The sequence below is a fragment of the Berkeleyomyces rouxiae genome, assembly GCF_048999995.1.
Source record: "Berkeleyomyces rouxiae strain 22BRR77 chromosome Unknown BrBRR77_ptg000001l, whole genome shotgun sequence".
Classification (NCBI taxonomy): domain Eukaryota; kingdom Fungi; phylum Ascomycota; class Sordariomycetes; order Microascales; family Ceratocystidaceae; genus Berkeleyomyces; species Berkeleyomyces rouxiae.
This window is the reverse complement of record NW_027396491.1, coordinates 4,761,240-4,780,167: the sequence shown is the minus strand read 5'-3', so window position 1 is coordinate 4,780,167 and position 18,928 is coordinate 4,761,240. Positions and strand designations below refer to the sequence as shown.

Below are 18,928 nucleotides of genomic sequence, written 5' to 3'. Positions count from 1 at the left end.
TGATTATGAATACAAAAACGAAAATGCTTAATCTTCTTGTAGATCCTTCCCCTATCCTCGTAGCTCGTGACTGTTCCTCTAGTAATGACCAGCGCAATACGTGTGGCTGTTTATTCGACATCTTAACTCTGTTACTCTGCCGGCCTTCCAGCTTCTCCTTCCAGCTTCTCCTTCTTCTTTTTCTTCTTCGGCTTGACGACTCCGTCCTCAGCCCCTTCCATCACCACCGTCTTCTTCTTCTTCTTTTTAACTACTGCCTCACCGCCCGTGTCCGCCTCATCGGCCTCGCTCTTCTTTGTCTTGCTCTTCGCCTTGGCCTTGGTCTTCTTCTTGATCACAGTACCCTCCATGTCGACGCCCTGCGCCACCTGTACCCGCTCATTTGCGCGCTGCATTTGCAGCCGCAGCTTCTCAACCTCCTTCATCGCTTTGATCATCTCAACCTCGTCTTGCTTCTGCTTTTCGTACTCGTAGGGGTTGATGGAGGCCAAGCCTGGAGTCGAGCCTGAAGGGGGCGTTAGGCTGAGTGTAGCTAGTGAGCTAGAGTCAACTCCTAATAGAGACTGCTTAGTCTTTGACTTTTTGCTTGTAGCCGCGCGTCGATTCTTTTGATCGCTATCATAGTTGTTCGGCGAGGAAGCCCCAGAGCTACCAAGTGTTTCATCGGCGGCAACGACAACAAGTGACTTGGTTGGTGGAGCAGTCCGGGACTTGGGCGCAAAGACCGACGACCCAGATCCAGAGGGCAGCTTAGTAAGATCCAGTTGCATGACAGGAATGGCGTCGATATCTAGACTATCACCGTTGGAATCGTGAAGAATGTTGTGGATTGGCGTGGACGTCCTATTTGCACCACTATCCGCCCCAATATAGAACGGGTCGTCCTTGTTACGCTCAGCTCGTTCAGCCTTGCGTCGAGCCACAATATCGGGATCTAGGTAGTCGTCTTCGCTTTGTTGGTATGACCCTGAGTAGCTGTCATTTGCATTGGAAAGCTTGCTGATTGCAGGGGCGTTCAAGTTGTTGTCGGAAGAAGAAACGAACTTCGGTGCTGTCCGTTGGTAGTAGTATAGGTCGAACTCATCGGCCTCGGTATCGTCGACATTGATAAAATCCGCGCGTGATAACAGCTGTGCAAGGTCGGGGTGGATAGGTGTATCCAAGTCAAGATCTGGAGGTAAGGGAACGTTGAGTTGGGCACCTGGAGCCATGGACTTGATTTCCCAGCCATTGAATAATGAGGGAATGGCTTGTGTCAGAAGCAAGGGAGGGTCTTGCTCTACTTCGTCCGTAGTGGGTGGCTGTTTATTGACAGCTTCAGATGCGAGTTTGAGAAGCTCTACAAATTGGACGGCTCGTTCTTGGATCTCAAGGTTGGGATGGGAAGCCAGCGGCTCAAGCGTGTGCAGAACTCTGGCCAATAGAAGCGATACTCTAGTCTTACGCTCTGGCAACCATTCGTCATTTTCGTCTGATGTCATTGAAGAAAGGACTTTGACGACTGCTTGGATGCAGTTCATCAGGATGTCGGGGCAGCTAGTGCGTGAAATCACTTGCAAGAGTGAGCTTAAAGTCACGTCATCAGACAAAAGATAGTCAGCATATTCTCCTAGCACCCAGGAAATAGATCTTAGCGCCGCACATGCGATTTGATGACCAGCTATAGACTCCTGTGTAATTTCTGTGAGAATGCGTTCGGCAGCCTGAACAACAGCAGGACGCAGTGCCTTGACCTTGACAGCGAGATTTCGTATTTCGTCTCCTATTCTCCTAACGACAATACTTGACGGAGATTCGGACAAGTCCTGTACGTCAAGGTTGCCCTCCAAAGGTTGTGGTGCAGGTGCTACTCGAACCAATTGTGTGAGGACGTCCATGTACCACTCAAAGTCGGCAATGTTGTCATAGTTGTTTTCTGTGCACATGTTGAGAATTTTGCCAATGACGTCAACCTGGTAATCTTGAGGGAGTGACTGCTCCTGCTTTTTGGCTTTCAGTTTCCGTGCTTGGGGCTGGGGCTCTTCCTCATCATATGCTTCAGAGGCGGCCATGGGTTCCAACTCTGCAGCTTCAGCAACATCTTTTGATGACTTGAGCTGTCTCATAAGACGACTAACAATTGTGATGAGGTTGTCGGATTTGACCATGCCCTGTACGAGGTCAAGGGCTTTGACGCGGATCGTGATATCAGGACTGTCGATGCATTCAAGGATGACATCTTCTTGTTGGGCCACTAAATACGCGTGTGTGACGACGATTTTGTTAAAAGCCAGTAGAGCAACGTATTTCACTGTTTCTAGTTAGTATGCTTAGATTAACAAGCATGCAGGAAATAGTCGAAACTTACGGTTTGGGTCACCATCCACCATAATCATGCTCCTAAGTTTCTCGACACACAAGGTGGCAATCTCCTCGCGTCCAGAGTCCTCGCCCTCACTGCCGAGAATGCCACCCTGGATAATGCCATTTATACACTCGTAAAGAAGTGACATGGCAGGAGTCGTGCGAATAAGCTCAGTTAAAGGCGGAAGTAGTTTGCGAACCAACCTGGGCTCAAGCGGTGTTAACGTTGCAAACTAAAAACAAAATCAGAGTTAGAAAATAGAAGCATACCACGACAGCGTCGCTGGCTATTGTGTAGGACTAGTATGCTCACCAGCTTGATTAATTTTATGGCCATCCAATTATTACCGGCATCCACCAGCAGCTCAAACAGCCGCGGTGCCAGCGGCAAGAAATCGTGTGGCCTGCGCCAGCCCAACTCGCAAATGACGCTAACAATAGCCGCAGTAACGCTGGAGTCTTCGCTCTTATCCATAAGCCGTTCCTTGATCTTGGGCCAGGCTGCAACGAGCGTTTCAGGGTATACCAGCGCCATGCGGTACAGCGTAACAATGGCTTTCTTGCGGATATTCGGATTCGAGTGGTTGAGGCGGGGCATGAGATCCATTTGCGTGGACACGGCAAGAGATGGATTGAGGACATGTGGAAGCGTTACAATCGGAAGCGTCATTACGGGGCCGGCAGTAGCTCCTAAATCCTGAAGCAGCGAGACTTATCAGTATGGCTACATCGCAAGTGATTAGACTAGGCGTTTTACCTTCTTCATTAGATTGGTAGCCAGCATCAACACTTCTGTGTCTGAGTGGAAGCTCTGCGCAGCAGCCAGATACCCAACACGCTTCTGGCGGTATTTTGCCGAGGACATGACTTCCAGCACGTGGAACGAGGCCCATGACATGTCAAAGCCAATCATCTCAAGGTAGACCAGCTTTAGCAGAGCTGTGGCCTTGATGTCTACGGCTCAGGTCAGCAGCAGTCCATGCCTGGTGATGGACCATGGCAAACGGTGGAATCGGGACACGGACTCACCTAAATCAGGGCCTTTGATCTCGGCTCGGCATTCTTTCAGACAGTTCTGGATGTACTCGCGCTCTTTGCCCTTGTGGTTCCGCAACCCGCGGATGAGGTCGTACAGCGACTTCTCAAACCTGTAGCATGAAGGATAGTCAGCTCCCAAGAACAGGCGATGTCGCTATCTCTCCCCACAACCATTGTCACCAGATCGTACGGGGCGGATTGCATACATTGTGGCGGTCGGTCTGCCAGTGAGTTTGCAATGGCAGTCTTGTAGTCTTTTTGCGTACTGTGGACGTCACTGTGGTCTGGGTCCATGCAACAAGTCCCCCGCGGCGGGGACACTGAGGCGAGGCTGAAGATTGGCAGGGTGCGAGTGATAAATGCCGAATCGTAGCTGAGGTAGCGAAGAAATGCCGCTCTGCTCTGGGTTTCGAGGATTTCTGAGAGAGCCTTTCCGGGGTTTGCGATGTGTGGCCGATGTGCGCTGGTCCGACGACGGTGGAAAAAAAAAGACGCCGTGACAAGCAGCTTTCAAAGCTATGGCTGGATTGACCGCTGATGTCAGATCCGTGTGAGTAATAGGGCACACGGTCAGGGATCCATTTCTGTTGCACAGTTTGTGCACTGTGAGGCTCCCGCCCAGGAACGACCTTTCATTATCTTTGTCTTGCATAAGAACACCAAGAATTCCATCACGGAAGGCGCTGACATGAATACATCTCCAGCTCCTTACAACTTTATTCATTCCTCTCAGAAGTTGGACCAACCATAAATTAGCCTGTGCCTTCTATTTTCGACCGAAGCCCTTGTCACACACACAAAACACAAAAGACAAAAACCGTTTTGTATGGCCATTGTGACCCAGTTCACTTCTTTCAGACCATCTTAAGCTTCACCACGCCGAACCCATCATCCACCATGGCTACTCTCCGTCCCTCATTTCGGCTGTTTAACCTGGCGACTCAATCATTCCCAAGAGTTGCATCGCCTCTGGCCCATTCATTCTCCGCCGCGCGCTGCAGGCCATTTCTCAACATCGCCGGCCTCGCCTCATTTCTTGACTCAAGCCCCGTGACCATCTCCGTTACACGGACGCTACCCTATGCTCCATCTGCACTGTACCAGCTAGTCTCCGATGTTGACTCGTACTCTCAGTTTGTACCTTTTTGTGAAGAGTCCAAGGTAACCAAATGGGAGACGAAGCCGCCGCAGACGCCTGCATCGCCCGATGCCACGCCGGCCCGTGTTCCGGTTGAAGCCTATCTTCGCGTAGGTTTCTTCGGCGTCAATGAGATTTTTACCTCGCGCCTGCGCTGTACACCGGGAGTCGCCGTCGAGGCTCTCAGCGGTGAGGCCGCAGTGGAAGCTGGTGGCAGCCCAGATACGCGCTCCGGTCCCCTTAGAAGCCTGGTGACCAAGTGGACTATTTCCCCCGCTACGGCACCTGGCTCTCATTCTGCCTCAAACACAACTACAACTGCCTCTGGTACAGATCCTGAGCCTACTCACTCGGTTATCGAATTACAACTGAAATACGACTTCCGCGATCCTGCCAAGAATATTGCTGGTCGCGCTGTCTCGGATACTATTGCGGCAAAGATGGTGGAAGCCTTTGAGGCACAGGCCCGAAGAGTCATTGTCGGTAAGGACGTACCAGTGGCCAAGGGCCTGTCATCTAGCCTTCCAGGTCCCATCAAGGCATTTGCCAAGAGCCAGCTACAGAAAGAGCTGGAGAAAAGACAGTAGTACACCTCACAGTTAGAAACGTGAGACCCGACCGGAGAGAAAACAACTGCTTAGTTACCATGTATCACTAGTGCTATGCTTGACACATGCTCTTGTGCCCCTTTTGTACATTATCTTATTCGCACTTCATTTAGCTCACCACTACACATAGACTAGATTTATCAAGAACAATTCATATCTTTTGATTTTCAAATGACAGGAAAATGGCACAATATAAATCAGGTGTATAACTAAAACAAGATACACGCTCAACAACACAGCAAACTTTCAAGTAGACTAAATGTTATCAAGCAAAACAAGCAGACATCGACCAGCAGCTAAATCAAACAGTCAAAGGTGAAAACAACACCGATTCGATACTCGAGAAAAAACAGGACAGGATATTGAGCAAAAAACAGCAACAACAAAAGACAGCCAACAGACTGGAAAACAAGCAAGTCCGAAATAAGCAAGAGAGTCGAGAAGAAAAAGAAAGAGAGAGGGGGGGATTCCGGATAATCAAAGAAGGTTACGTGGGAAACCAGGAAGCAGAAACACAAAACTCAGAGCCAACTCTTGTGGCTACAGATGCAGGCATAAAAGCACCAATCCTCCCCTCCTTACCATACCATAGCGTCGTGAAGCGTGTGTTGATCGTTAAAATCGCGTCCGCCTTGACAAGGGGAGCTGGGACAGACAAAGTCCAACAAAGTAATACTAGAAAGGTCTGAAGATACAAGTCAAGGAAAAAAACTGGCCCAACTATGTATCCGGTCACCAGACAATTCTAGTGGCGCGTTCCTACTTTTTAGCGGACTTCTTTTTTTTCGGAGCGCCACCGATGATGAAGTTGAGCATCGGGTTGTCGATGGCATCCTTGCGACGACGCGATTCCTTTTCCTTCTTCTTCTTCTTTTCGTGGGAGTGACTGCTATGGTGTTTGTGAGGCTCAGGAACAATCACCGGTGGCACCATGCCTGGCATCATTCCGGGCATCATGCCAGGTTGGTGGGCGAATCCTGGGGGCATTTGTCCAGGCGGCATTTGACCCATTGGAGGTGGCGGCGGGACTTTTCCGTTGTGTGGGCGCATAGGAATACCTCCATGCATGGCTCCAGCCATTCCCGGTCGGAGGGGGAGCCGGGCACCAGGTGGAAGAGCGCCAGGCGGGAAAGCACCAGGCGGAGGTTGTGGGCGGGCTTGAGTTTCCAGAGGCCACATAACCATGCTGATCTGCCAATCTGGCTGGATTACGGAATCCCAAACAGCAGGCAAGATGATTTCTCCATCGGGACCGATCAAATCGTAGTGACCAGCCTGAACCTCCGGGCCGATAACATCAATGTGAAGAAAGGCTTGCTTGATAAGTTCCTCCATGCCCTAAATGATAGATGGTGTCAGCTATTGAATATTCCTCAAACGTCAAAAGTCCAAGTGAAAAACTTACCGACCAGGTCTTGCAAATGTTGAAGGGGAAGTTGTACTTGCGGCTGACCGCATCCTTGAATCTGATGGGCGCCTTCTCCTCCTCAACCTTTTTCTCGGGGACCATACCAGCCCGCGCCTCCTCGATGATTTTTGCCTTAAGAGCAGCGGCCTCGGCTTCTGCGGCGGCGGCTGCAGCGGCGGCGGCCTCTGCAGCAGCTTTGGCAGCTTCCTTTTCAGCCTCAACTTTCTGCTTGGCAGCAAGCTCAGCAGATGCCTTGGCTTCAGCCTCCATCTTGGCGCGCTGGGCCGCCTCTTCGGCAGCTTTGGCAGCAGCCGCTTCCTCGGCCTCTTGTTTGGCACGAAGCGCAGCTCGCACTCGCTCCTCGGCAGCCATTGCTATCAAGCGTTCCTCTTCGGCCTTCTTTGCTTTTGCCTCCTCTGCGGCCCTCATTGCCTTTTCAATTTGAATACGAGTGGCCTCTTCAATCTGAGCCCGGGCTTCGGCCTCACGCTGCCTTGCCTCGGCAGCAGCCTTGATTTCGGCTTCATACTTTTCGCGGGCCCGACGTTCGGCCTCTTCCATGGCTCGAGCCTGTTCAGCAGCACGTTCGGCAGCAGCGATACGTTCAGCCTCAATGGCCTCCCGAGCGCGCTGTTCAGCCGCAGCTAAAGCTTCAGCATGAGCACGTTGACGTTCAGCTTCTGCCTTGCGCTCAGCTTCGATAGCCTCACGGGCTTCACGCTGAGCTAAAGCCATGGCCTCAGCAGCTTTCTTTTGACGTTCCTCTTCGGCAAGGCGCTCTCGTTCAAGGGCCTCGCGAGCAGCCCTCTCAGCATCGAGTCTAGCAGCCAACATTTTGGCTTCAGTTTCTTGCTGCGTCTTTCTTAACTCTTCCATTCTTAGTTGGATCTGCATTTCAGCTTCCTTTTGCGCCTGAGCCTTGAGCTCAGCATCGCGACGGGCTTCTTCTTCTTTTCGTCGCTCTTCATGGAAGAGAACGAGTTGCTGCTTCATGGCCTTGACCTCTTCTGACTCCTTGGGCTCCTCCTTTTCCTTGGGTTCTTTAGGCTCTTTGTTGGAGGCGCGCGAACGGGCACGCGAGGGAGCATCGGTCGGTGGTGGAGGAGGCGGGAACATTTGATAAGGTGCCATGGCACCTGCGGGGCCACCCATGCCGAAAGGAGCACCATTTGCATAGTATCCGCCATGGCCATTTTGGTGGACTTGAAGCGCCTGGTGACCCATTTGACCCATTTGACCCATTTGGCCCTGATAAGGATACATGGAGTTTCCGCCGTAAGGATCTTGAGAATATCCGCTGTAGCCGTTATTGTTAGGGTTGTTGGCATGAGGGGCGAACGGGTTGTTGTATTGATTGCCATACTGGCCATTTGCATAATGCTGGCCATTGTAAGGCTGGCCATTGGGACCATAGTTTTGTTGTTGCTGCTGCTGACTGTAGGGGACAACTTGGTTGTAATTATTCATGCCATAACCGTTGGCACTCTGAGCGTAATGGGAAGCAGAGGCAGCGCTTCCATAAAACTGGGCACCGGCTTGGCCCCCATAGCCGTTCTGGTTGTACATCTCGTCGGACGGATCGAGAGTTGTGGTCTGTGGAGTGGTTTGTGGAGTATGCTGGTAAGAGGGAGATTCGTATGCACTCGCGGGGCCACGGGTAATTTGAGCGTTGTAATTGTGGTGGGAGCGAGAACGAGAGCCTGACTTGGAGCGCCTTGTGTGGCTACGACTTGAGGATGCTACTTCAGAGCGATGAGCGAAATCTCCAGAGGATTCATCACCAGATATAACGTCTTCTTCTGAGATGTAGGAGTCTTCGCTTTCGGATATGTCTGATTCGCTTTCATCAGAAGTTGTGCTTGGCTGGTACCGTTCCTGACGCTGATGCGATTGGCGGTAGGGCTGTTTGCTGCTTCTAAAGCGATGTTAGTAATGAGGATGAGGTAAAAGCGCAAGGGACAAGTAGAAGCTATGGAAGAGAAGACGACAAGAAAGACAACAAGGACAGGCAGCGAGCATAAGAGAAGGTCGGACTTTTATAAACGGAAAGTGATTCAAGCACACAAGAATGTCTGGTAGGATGGCGCGGAGGGTAATGATGGTAAAACTACCCAGGCGAGACTTGGAGAAGAGGAATAGCGGGGCGTATATAAGTCCTTGTCAACTGGAAGAAGACAAAAGCTATGATACAGAACAAATAAAATAACAACCAAGATGGATATGTGTGAGACGTGAGACGAAGGTGCAAGGTGAAGGGGCGGGAGGGGTGTGCGGTGAAGGGTCATGGGACGAAGGAATAGGGAAAGGATGGTGGAAAAGTTGGCATGGGCATAGGAAGGGAACAAGACTGGAGGGTGGTGGTGTGCAGCTGATAACAAGCAGGCTCTAACCATAGCAGGGCAATGTGAGACCAAAGGAAAAGGCGGGAACAGCAAGGACTAGACCCAGGGCCAGAGCCAGAGCCAGAGCCAGAGCTGGGAGACTTCGTATGTGGCTGGGCCCATTTCCATAGACTAGAACGGCCTAAGAGACAGACGAATAGATGGTATTGGCGGACAGGCAAGTCTCTGGTGAGGCATAGACAGAAGTCTAGCTGGACTAGAGCGGGGTGGGCTTGCCTTGCAAGCACAAGAAGGCCTACTGAGAACAAAAGAAGAGTACAGGGAGCACAAAGCAGAACATGTAAATGACAGAGAGTGTGGGCGAGTATCGCGAGAGTGAAATAAATGTCGAGCGAAGATGGTGAAGATGCCATGTCACCAATGCGACCAAGACGTTTGAAAGAAAACAAATCCAAGAGCAAAAGTTATACTTACGGCATGGTGGCGGTAGATGATTCAAAATAGCATCAGTAAAAAGTAAAGTAGAGGAGAAAGAAAAATGATAGAAGGGACAGCTCTTCGTGATGTTCAAATATCACGTAGCTTGTGACGATTTGATGCTCGGAGGAGGCTCCCTGGGAGAAAGCGGAGAGAAGAAGAGGAGCAGAAAAAAAGAAGAGCAGGTTGGGTCAGCTTGGTGCGGTGAGTGGCAGCGAACGGGGGCCAAGGGAACAAAAAGAACGAGAAAAAAAAAAAAAAAAGAGAGCTGAGACGAGACTGGGGTTCGAATATGCAGCGAGTGGGCTATCGGCAGTGAAAGAAGTCAAGCACGAGGGGTCTCGAAGGATCGGAAACTAAGTTAGAAGGAGGGAAGAAAAGAATGCGCCGATGCTGAAGTTGAGTTGGTTGAAGCTGAGTCCATCCAAGACCGTGTGGGCGTTAGTTTAACTAGTTATAGTTACAAGTAACTAACTAGTAAGAGAGGGATGGATTCTCAGGCTCCCAGGCAAGGCTTGGGCTGAGTTTTTCTCAAGACACTGAATCACGCCCAATGGTCAATGTGGCCGTTGAACCCTAAAAACGACTAGAAATGACGCTCTGTCTGCTGCCTCAAGCCAAAGGGCAGAACCCGGGACGACCAGGGCCTCAAAGTAGGCAACAAGTGGCTGGCTTTTTGCTGACGCTCACCGAGGCTGCGCTCACGGAGCTACTGACGAACGGCGATGACGCCAGGATTTTGCAAATATGAACGAATTTAGAGGGAAGCGAAGCCGATGGGCGCGAGGGAGGCCGTTCGTGTGAAGCGGCGGGCGATTGAACTGGTGCAAATCCAGGTATCTAGGTCGGTCTATTTGTGATTTGTGTGGGTAGCTGTGCCTGGGGCCACTAGTGGGGGTGACAAACAAATCAAGAAGCTCCAAAACAAGAGCAGAGGGTGTGTGCGTTAGCGTCTCTCGTTGTGAAGGATGGACATGTGGTGATGTGATGGCGGCGATCTAACAAGCTGCTGACACTCAACAAGAAGACAAAGACTGTTCAGGGAGTGCCATGCGGATCCAGCAGCCACTCAAAGGCAACTGGTAGAATGCTGTGTGTGGAACAGCCCAAGGAAGGAAGTGCAATTTTTTCTTTGGTCCTTCCCTGCTGGAACGAAACGAATTGAATGGATCCCTGATCATGTGAACGGGAACCGGGGCCAATGGCACTTCTTGCAGGCCATAGCGATAGCCATAGTTACAGAGTCTAGAGTGACAGAAGATGATGGAATCTCGGTATCTGGAGGTGGTCTGGCCTCATCATGCGTCTGCTATTGGCTCAGCGGCTACAGGAAACAAGTACTCGTGCTTTGGGCTTGAACAGTCAAGATGCACCTACAGATGTAACTGTGTATGTATGTGTACACATACGGCTTATGCCTCCTCTGCAAGCCCGTGAAGCAGGGTCATTTCGTGCTTTGGTGGCCTTGACGGATCCTGAAAGTTGACTGTTGTCATCGTTATCTCATTCTAAGTTTCGGCTCACACAGAAGAAAAGTGGGGGGTTGGTGAGGAGGGGAGAGAACAAGAGGGGTTCTAGCCCATGTATGTATGTACATATGTACATACCTGGTACCTTGTACCCCATCTAAGAGACGAGGTTGCACACGAGCATCCTACTAAAAGACAACCGTAATTGGCTACAGAGTTTCTTGTATGGCCGCCTAACCACCATATCTTGCATTCATGCAGGAATAAACATGACTAATCATCAACACTACCACCCAAATCAGCTCTAGCAAGCCGACTGCGCTAGTGTCAAATTATCATGCTCCCGCTTGTGTGCATGCTGTATGATAATCAAATAAGCATCGCATCCATCTAGCTCTGGCTCGACAAGTCAAGGCGGTGGCGCATATCTGGGGTGCATAGAGTAGATCCCATCATCTATCTCCCTCGTTATCATGGCTCACGAGTAGACAGGTCAATAAAGACTCTCATATCTCGGACCTTTTATTATGAGTGAGCACGCCGGTCGAGACAAAGTCAAAGGCCCTGTCTGTTATGACAAGTATCTGGAAAGTTGGAGGTCAAGACCTCTGGAAGGGGTTTTGGGTCGTGGCAGCCCAACGTAGTTGAAGTAGACGTTGACTTGATTATGGAAAGTCCCAGAGTCAGACACTAACGTATAGTTAGTTAACTAGGCACGCTCATATGGCTCTAACAATGGGCTTCAAGTCCACTTCTGGATTAGCCTAAAGTTGGCGTAACCATCGTTAGTTCTCTAGGCACGTCACCCCGCGGCCAGCATGTCTTTCAATTGACAAGCATACACCCACTACTTGACCATAACAGGTCAGATTGCCATTGACTCCTTGACCAGTACATAAGATGGCCTTACCCGAGTGTTAGCCTCTATAGTTTTTACATGCCGGTGCCCGTTGAGCTACTACTCCAGACTCGGGTTAGAGCCAGTTCAGTGCTGTGCGTTCAGTGTCGCCCATGCATCTCTACATTGCTCGCGTCCGCCATTGTGTCATACAATGTAAGCATGTGTTCTATTCTAACACAAGATCTGCTGGAACCATTTACCAGTATGTGACGGATGTACATACATGGCGTGCTTAGACGAGTGGCTTCTGTGTACTGGCCGTGGTTTGGCTTCCCCTCCAGCTCCGCCATCTTAGATTGCATGGAGGCAGTGTTACCCTACCCGACAGGGCGCGCGAATGTGCTTCGCTGCACACAGCTAGCCAATAGACATGAACAAACTTTGGCCTGTGCTACTAAAAAATCTCGGTCGAGCCATACTACCATTCGTCTTGACTGCCACGGCTTCTTCATGCTCGCATCGGCTGGGTACATATTATCAGCTGCCACGTACATGTATGAAGTTATACAACGTCATTGTGTCAAAATCATATTCATGGTTTTAACTTTGCTCACTTGACAGGCTCTATCGTCTCATGAGTCATCGGATCTTCAAGAGACTCATTCTCCGGCGCCCTCTCCATGTTGGTTCATACAAGCTAGCACGTGAATTGGGCATCAACGGATTGGGAGGGTCTGCCCGATTTGATTATGCGACTCTGTGTTCTTTATTGGTCAGCCGCGCCTCTCTATAACTTCGTACGCGTCTTGCAAGAGTTTTCGTCTGCGAGCTGCAGGTAGTTGGTGAAGCTGCCAGAGTTGCATTGCAAGACAAAGTTTCCTGTGACCAATGGAAGAAACAATCGAGGCAAATGAACTCGTCGCAAAAAAACACCATCACTAACCCAACTCGACGCAGTACCAGAAGTTTGCCTTTATGCTTGTCTCGGAACAATCGAATTGTTTGTAACAATTATCTGTATTTTGCATGCATCACGGCCACTTGAGGTCAAGACCTGTTGGTCCCTATATTACAATGATCTACATCTTGTAGACCCCTTCTACACACTGGTGTGAACGAGGAATCACTATTTGATACGTTGATGCGCTGGCAACATGCCTGGTGTAGTTATACTTGAGAAGCCGCAACCTTTTCAACTCAAGACTCCTTTCAAAATGTCGGTGAAGCAGTCTGCAAATGCATCGCTGCGAGAGAGCCAGCCAACGGTCATCCCGGATTCAAAGGCCACTATTCTAGGGCATGCGTGCATAGTTCTCACATGCACTTACTCGCATCTTACGGTAGACTAGGGGCCTTTCCAACTTGGGAGAAACATGAATCACGGTGAGACTGCGTACGGGACTGGGGGTTCTCAAGGTTTTCACCGGGTTTCGGCCAACCACAAAAGCCATCGGTAGCCATGCTCATACCGCCCTCACCAACTCCCCCTAACCCGGTCCCAACCTTCCAGCCGTATATCAAGAGCCACGGTAGCGTAGCCAAGCTTCACCAGCTCATGCACATGTAGGCCAGCGGGGCATTTAGATGAAGTAGAGCTATGCTTGCTCCCGGTAATTGTACCAGGAGTACTCATCTAACTATTACTTGTCCCTCGCTAGTTGTACATGCACAGCAAAATAGTCGAGCACACGCATACACTGGACAGGGCCACGTTCGTCTTGATTGGTTACTTTTAGCATGTATTGAATATTGCACAAGTACATACATAGTTACATATGCATGGTTACATACATACACATCCTCTTGATATTGGTGTTGTGACAGGTTCTTCAGTAGCACCCGGGCCAAATGACTCCCTGAAAAGAAGGATCGTGAGTCTCCTTGGCTTGCATTGTCTTGCTTCTTCTGCACTCTCGCTTTACCCGGTAGCGTTCGACAGCCAGGCTGTAGGGCAGTATCTTCAGTTCAACGACGACAATCAATGCAATAGTAGAATATTCCTTGGTGATGTATAAAGAAATACTCCGACGTGTTTGTCGGGAAACTATACCGTAATTGTACGGTATAGTCACTAAGTGACAGTCACGTGAACATCTTCTGGTGCTACTCCGCATGTAGATGACGAAGAATAGAAGAAAAACCAATCTCTCGTCCATTTACTTGTGATCTAGCACTGTACGATGTCTGTTCCGTCCGTATCTTTCACCACAACCAGGACAGGAGCCAATCCACAGTATTACACATGCTCTCGAAATAAATAGCCCTGCCTATAATTCATGTTCCTACAGCGCTTGGTACATGACTTTTCTCTGTTTTTGCCTATTGATTCACCTCCAGCACACCATCCTGCCGTTTGTCATGATGCCACTGGGCCCCAAGACGCGTACTTTCCGGCTTCAAATTCTATCCCAGTAGGCCGGAGATTGAGCCCATACGCTGACATCCTGTACTTTCTCTGTCATCTTCCCTTGGTGCCTAGTCCCCAAAGCCACGCACTGTTGACACCTAACTGACACCATGTTTCCAATGTTCAAGCCACCCTTCTCCCACGTCACTCATCGTGACATCGGCCAGATGTGAGATGCAGGAGTTTGGATATCCTTGAAAGGATCTTCGCCCACCCACAACGGCCCGGAGCCCACACACACCTACTGGAACCGCTTTTGTACTGCCATTGGCCTCTGCGGCATCGTACATGATGGCTGCAAGTGACTGATTGAAGAAGCCTCCATAGACTAAGAAGTTCTTCACCTCACTATAGTCTCTGCTGAAGCTTCAATGAGTGCCTTGGCAGCAGAGATTTCAGCACTGTTGTACCCAGCCCACCCCTTCTCGCCAGCACTATAGCGGCGAACTATCTCTGATAGCTTGGCGGTAGCTTTTTCGTTTAGCAGGTTGAGTGTCTTGGGTCCCGGCGGGCTCATTGATTCCTCGTTTTTGCTTTTCACAGTAACGGGTACTTTGATGAGGTGGTCGGTAACCTACGACTAGTTAGCCAGAATGTTGGGCCGCCAGCCATGGATTCATGGGGTGTATGTAAATTGCAAGTCACCATCGCTTACCGTCTTGAGTCCGTAGTAGCCACGTAGGTAGTCATCGCATAGTTCGATACTACGACAGAAACGTTTAATAGACTCTGCAAAGTACCTCGAGGCCTGAGTTGCATCTGAGCCTTTGGCCGTAGCTCCCATGAACAGAACTTCTCCAAGACGGGCGTACATCTATGATGAAGTCAGTACACACACCCTTCCTCTCCATTCGTCCAGTTGCTTTAAACTTACATTCCAGGCGTTAGGGGCCAACACAAGTACCTCTTCCAGCGCATAAACAGCTTGGCTGTATAAACCTTGTGACAAATACATATCTGCCAACTCAGCCCATGCCTCGGCGTCTGTAGGTGTGATTTTCAAAAGTTCATTGATGTAGCTAATGGCTTCCGAGACCCGTCCTATTGACCGGGAAAGGGCGATTCTCCGTTTGGCGATTGGCTACATATCAAAACAAAAACAACATATTAGCTACTTGTCCATGACAGTTTCAATACATGTCTGTATCAAAAGGGGACTTCAGCACTTACAATGTTCAAAGATGAGCCCTGGGATGACTTGAGAATGGTCAAATACTCATCTAAAATGCTCTCTAGTTGCGCTGGGCTTTTTGCCTGAGCTTCCTTGAACAACCCCTCGAAGGCCATGATTCTCTCGTTCTCGTCGCCGAACCGCAGCATTAGACGCTCCAAGATTTGAAGCGCTGACTCATTATCGCCTGTTCGCAAGCATGCCACCAGAAGGTTCTCATATGTAATCCAGGTTTCACGACTTTCGGTAGCTCCCAGAAGCGCTGCCAGTGGAGATGATGAGTAGGTCTTGGGATTGCTGGCGAGGAACTTCGGAGCTTGTTGGGCCAGTTGGAGGGTTTCTGCGGGCGACAAAAGCGCCTGAGGCCAAACCAAAGAGAGAGACATTTCAAGCTTATGGTGATGCGCGTGTGAATAAACACTTGGTTTATGCGGATAAATTGAAAGTGAAGCTTGAAAGCGGACGTTGCGATGTGTTGTCCGGCAGTGGTGGTAGAACAGGCCAGTTGCGGCTCGCACAAGCTTGGATCCCTTGGCTGCTTATCGCTGATAAGATGACGATGCCATGTTGGTTTCTACCGTAAATTAGCCGGTGCGACCCACAGCCCACTTTATCGGGATCCACGCCTTTTACACATATAAATTTGCAGCCGAAGCAAATTTTCTTATCCATTCTCTCTTGGTTCTGTTCTAGACTTTTCTTTCATTCTCTTCTCTTCGTGCTGCTATTTTCTCTCTCTTTCGGAGCGAATTTAGCCATGATAGTTGGAAGAAACCTCCTTTTCTTTCTTCCGAGATGAGCACTCCGGCGCCTGTTGAGGATAAGAATACCGCCAATGCCACCGGCTTAGAGGCCAGTACTTCGGCGTTGAGCCTTGACAGCTCTCCCGCTGCTGCTACCACAGCCTCTGCCGAGGAGCAAAGCAATGTTGCTCAGGGCTCTTCTGAAACGAAAACCTCTGATGCCGCTGCCCCTGCTGAGGGAGATTCCCCCTCGGTCCCCCCTCACAGATCGCACGACCCCAACAACAACCTCAAGCGCAGCGACCCTTTCCAGTTCGGCAGTCGCTACCTGAACGAAGGAGACGACGTCTTCGAGTTCAATGCCTGGGACCACGTCGAGACTGATGACTCGTACAGAGATTATGCTGAACAGCAGATCGAAAAGCAGCGTCAGTCTCCGGTCTCAGAATTTGACAAGAGTAAGTTTATACATATCACCTTACATACCTATTACCCCCTTTGATGTTGTGATGATTTCACAAATATAGCATAGTTCATCTGATATAAAATGATGACAACTGCACCTTTTAGTCTTTCGCTCCCATCTGATTCATCATCCCCTATCCTTTAAATACCATCCACTTGTGGTATATGAGCCAATTGCTAACAGCCCGGCTTAGGTAGATTCAACAACGATCCTGCGAAGTGGTGGAACCTGTTCTATAAGAACAACACGGCCAACTTCTTCAAAGATCGCAAGTGGCTGAGACAAGAATTTCCTGTCCTGTCTGATGTGATTGCGGAAGATGCCGGGCCCAAGGTAGTCCTGGAGATTGGAGCTGGCGCTGGAAACACTGCCTTCCCTCTTCTTGCTGCCAACAAAAACCCGCAGTTGCGTATCCACGCTTGTGACTTTTCCAAGAAGGCCGTCGAAGTAATGCGCACTCAGGACACCTACGACACAGCCTTCATGCAAGCTGATGTCTGGGATGTCGCCAGCGAAGCCTTCCCACCTGACTTGGAAGAGAACAGTGTTGATGTCGCCGTTCTCATCTTCATCTTTTCAGCTCTCTCGCCTGAACAGTGGATCAAGGCTGTTGACAATGTCAGCCGCCTGGTCAAGCCTGGTGGACATGTTTGCTTCCGTGACTATGGTCGTGGTGACCTGGCGCAGGTGCGCTTCCGCAAGGGCCGCTACATGGAGGAAAACTTTTACGTGCGCGGTGATGGCACTCGTGTCTACTTTTTCGAAAAGGAGGAGCTAGTCAAGATCTGGGGAGACCAGTTCAACATTGACAACCTTGCCGTTGACAACCGCTTGATTGTTAACCGTGCAAGCAAGCAGAAGATGTATCGGTCCTGGATTCAAGGTCGGTTCACCAAGAAATAAAAGCACACATTTAAAAGAACCCTACTTGTATACAACCCGAGACATTTGTCAGTGACGAGTGAACGTTGAGGATCTGTATGAACCTTGATGAGTGCCATGAAACAATCGCATATAAGCCTCAGTCCTTTGCCCCCATTCCCGCCAGTAACACTTGTCTTAAGCTTTCTACCTCAGCGTCTGTAATCCCAGCCTGGTACATGAAGCCACGCACGCCGCCATACTGCATAGCCAAATGCTGATCCAGCGCCGGCACCAGGTCCGCAGCTGTGTGTGCGAAATCCGGCGTCAGCCCCTGGAGGTGCAAAATCGCCACCTTTTTCTCGCGCTCCTGCACGCTCTCGACATCTGAGGAGCGATAGTCATACTCAACAGCGGCCAGCGGGCATCCGACCAGCAGCAGTACAAGCGCAATCACGAGCCCAGTGCGATCTTTGCCATGCACGCAGTGCACGAGGACCGGCGATCCCGTCTGCGCAGGTGGGCCGAGAATGGCACGAATGGTCTGCGTGATTGGTGTTAGTTGGAAGCAGTGGAAGACAGGGCGAGGACAACGGGGTGTACCTTGGCAAGCTCGCGTTGGGAATATCCTAGGCCGTTTAGGGTAAAGCGGGTGAGGCCCATAGGCGCAACAACCTTGCGCGAGACGAACTCCTTGGCCTGGTTGATGCCGCTGAACACGGCGATCCAGAGGAGACAGCTTCCGAGGGTTAGACCAATCTTAGGTAGGGTATAGTTACTAGTGGAGGAGAGACAAGATTACAGAATATCAACAAACGAAAGCTGCAGAACAAGCTCAAACTTGTGGCGAAGTGACGGCATGGAAACTTTCACGTGCTCGACATGGGGAATCTGCACGGGCAAGCCATCGGCTCGCGGCAATTGTTCCGATCTAAGAGAAAATTAATACTCAATGTCTCGGGCTGCTGTCATGGATAAACAAGAATCCGACCGTGAGCGCAAGTCAATGACTCTCTTGATACCCAGAGTTTGAGAGATCAGGACGCGATCGTCAATAGAAGCAGCATCTGTTCTTGGTCGAATAAACTATGAGTTAGATTTTCAACACCAACTGAGACATTGCAGCTGGCAGCAGACGGACCAAGCTGAGCAGAGCGGAAGAGAATGCCCTCATTCAAAAGCCTGGCGTGTAGGGTTAGCCAGAGTAGGGTTGTCATCACCGTCAGCAGCATTCTAGAGGTAGTACATACGGTTCTTCCAGAAAGGCGTTCACCGAGACGGCCACATCACGGAAATTCAAAACAGACTGTGGCGCAGGCGTTTGCCGATTTGCCTTTGAAGAAATGACAGTCATTGTTGCCGAGACTGCCAGAGAGTGAAGAATACAGACAGAGAGTGAAGAATACAGAATGTGAAAAAGGAATCAGGTGTTGTGGTACCTGTGCGTGCATATTTGTACATGTGTACATATCTTTTGCCCTTTTTGGTGGACCCTAACGTGGGTCAGGGCGGGGCTTACATGGATGTAATAAAACCCTAGATCCGGCGATGACATCACACACTTAACCCTAATTTATAATCGGCTAGACCTCATTCGCTTTGGCTGACAGACTGGG

The 18,928-nt window shown here is 50.1% G+C and overlaps 6 protein-coding genes across 6 annotated transcripts; 2 read left to right on the top strand and 4 right to left on the bottom strand.

The window, feature by feature from the left end:
- Positions 1-131: 131 nt before the first annotated feature.
- BROUX77_001332 (uncharacterized protein) lies at positions 132-3,585 on the bottom strand (the record flags this gene model as incomplete). Its single annotated transcript, XM_073745750.1, has 6 exons — positions 132-2,290; positions 2,348-2,576; positions 2,657-3,040; positions 3,101-3,297; positions 3,373-3,491; positions 3,572-3,585. The coding sequence occupies 6 exons, from the start codon at positions 3,583-3,585 to the stop codon at positions 132-134; spliced, it is 3,102 nt and encodes a 1,033-aa protein (XP_073609567.1).
- A 693-nt stretch (positions 3,586-4,278) lies between these two features.
- Positions 4,279-5,106, top strand: BROUX77_001331 (uncharacterized protein; the record flags this gene model as incomplete). Its single annotated transcript, XM_073745749.1, has 1 exon — positions 4,279-5,106. The coding sequence occupies one exon, from the start codon at positions 4,279-4,281 to the stop codon at positions 5,104-5,106; it is 828 nt and encodes a 275-aa protein (XP_073609566.1).
- A 780-nt stretch (positions 5,107-5,886) lies between these two features.
- Positions 5,887-9,356, bottom strand: BROUX77_001330 (uncharacterized protein; the record flags this gene model as incomplete). Its single annotated transcript, XM_073745748.1, has 3 exons — positions 5,887-6,465; positions 6,533-8,450; positions 9,352-9,356. The coding sequence occupies 3 exons, from the start codon at positions 9,354-9,356 to the stop codon at positions 5,887-5,889; spliced, it is 2,502 nt and encodes an 833-aa protein (XP_073609565.1).
- A 5,055-nt stretch (positions 9,357-14,411) lies between these two features.
- BROUX77_001329 (uncharacterized protein) lies at positions 14,412-15,628 on the bottom strand (the record flags this gene model as incomplete). The annotated part of the gene is made up of 4 exons (XM_073745746.1): positions 14,412-14,645; positions 14,727-14,885; positions 14,946-15,152; positions 15,242-15,628. The coding sequence occupies 4 exons, from the start codon at positions 15,626-15,628 to the stop codon at positions 14,412-14,414; spliced, it is 987 nt and encodes a 328-aa protein (XP_073609564.1).
- A 409-nt stretch (positions 15,629-16,037) lies between these two features.
- On the top strand, positions 16,038-17,354 carry BROUX77_001328 (uncharacterized protein; the record flags this gene model as incomplete). The annotated part of the gene is made up of 2 exons (XM_073745745.1): positions 16,038-16,443; positions 16,645-17,354. The coding sequence occupies 2 exons, from the start codon at positions 16,038-16,040 to the stop codon at positions 17,352-17,354; spliced, it is 1,116 nt and encodes a 371-aa protein (XP_073609563.1).
- Positions 17,355-17,472: 118 nt separating this feature from the next.
- Positions 17,473-18,666, bottom strand: BROUX77_001327 (uncharacterized protein; the record flags this gene model as incomplete). The annotated part of the gene is made up of 6 exons (XM_073745744.1): positions 17,473-17,856; positions 17,916-18,051; positions 18,115-18,243; positions 18,304-18,379; positions 18,454-18,494; positions 18,563-18,666. The coding sequence occupies 6 exons, from the start codon at positions 18,664-18,666 to the stop codon at positions 17,473-17,475; spliced, it is 870 nt and encodes a 289-aa protein (XP_073609562.1).
- Positions 18,667-18,928: the final 262 nt, after the last annotated feature.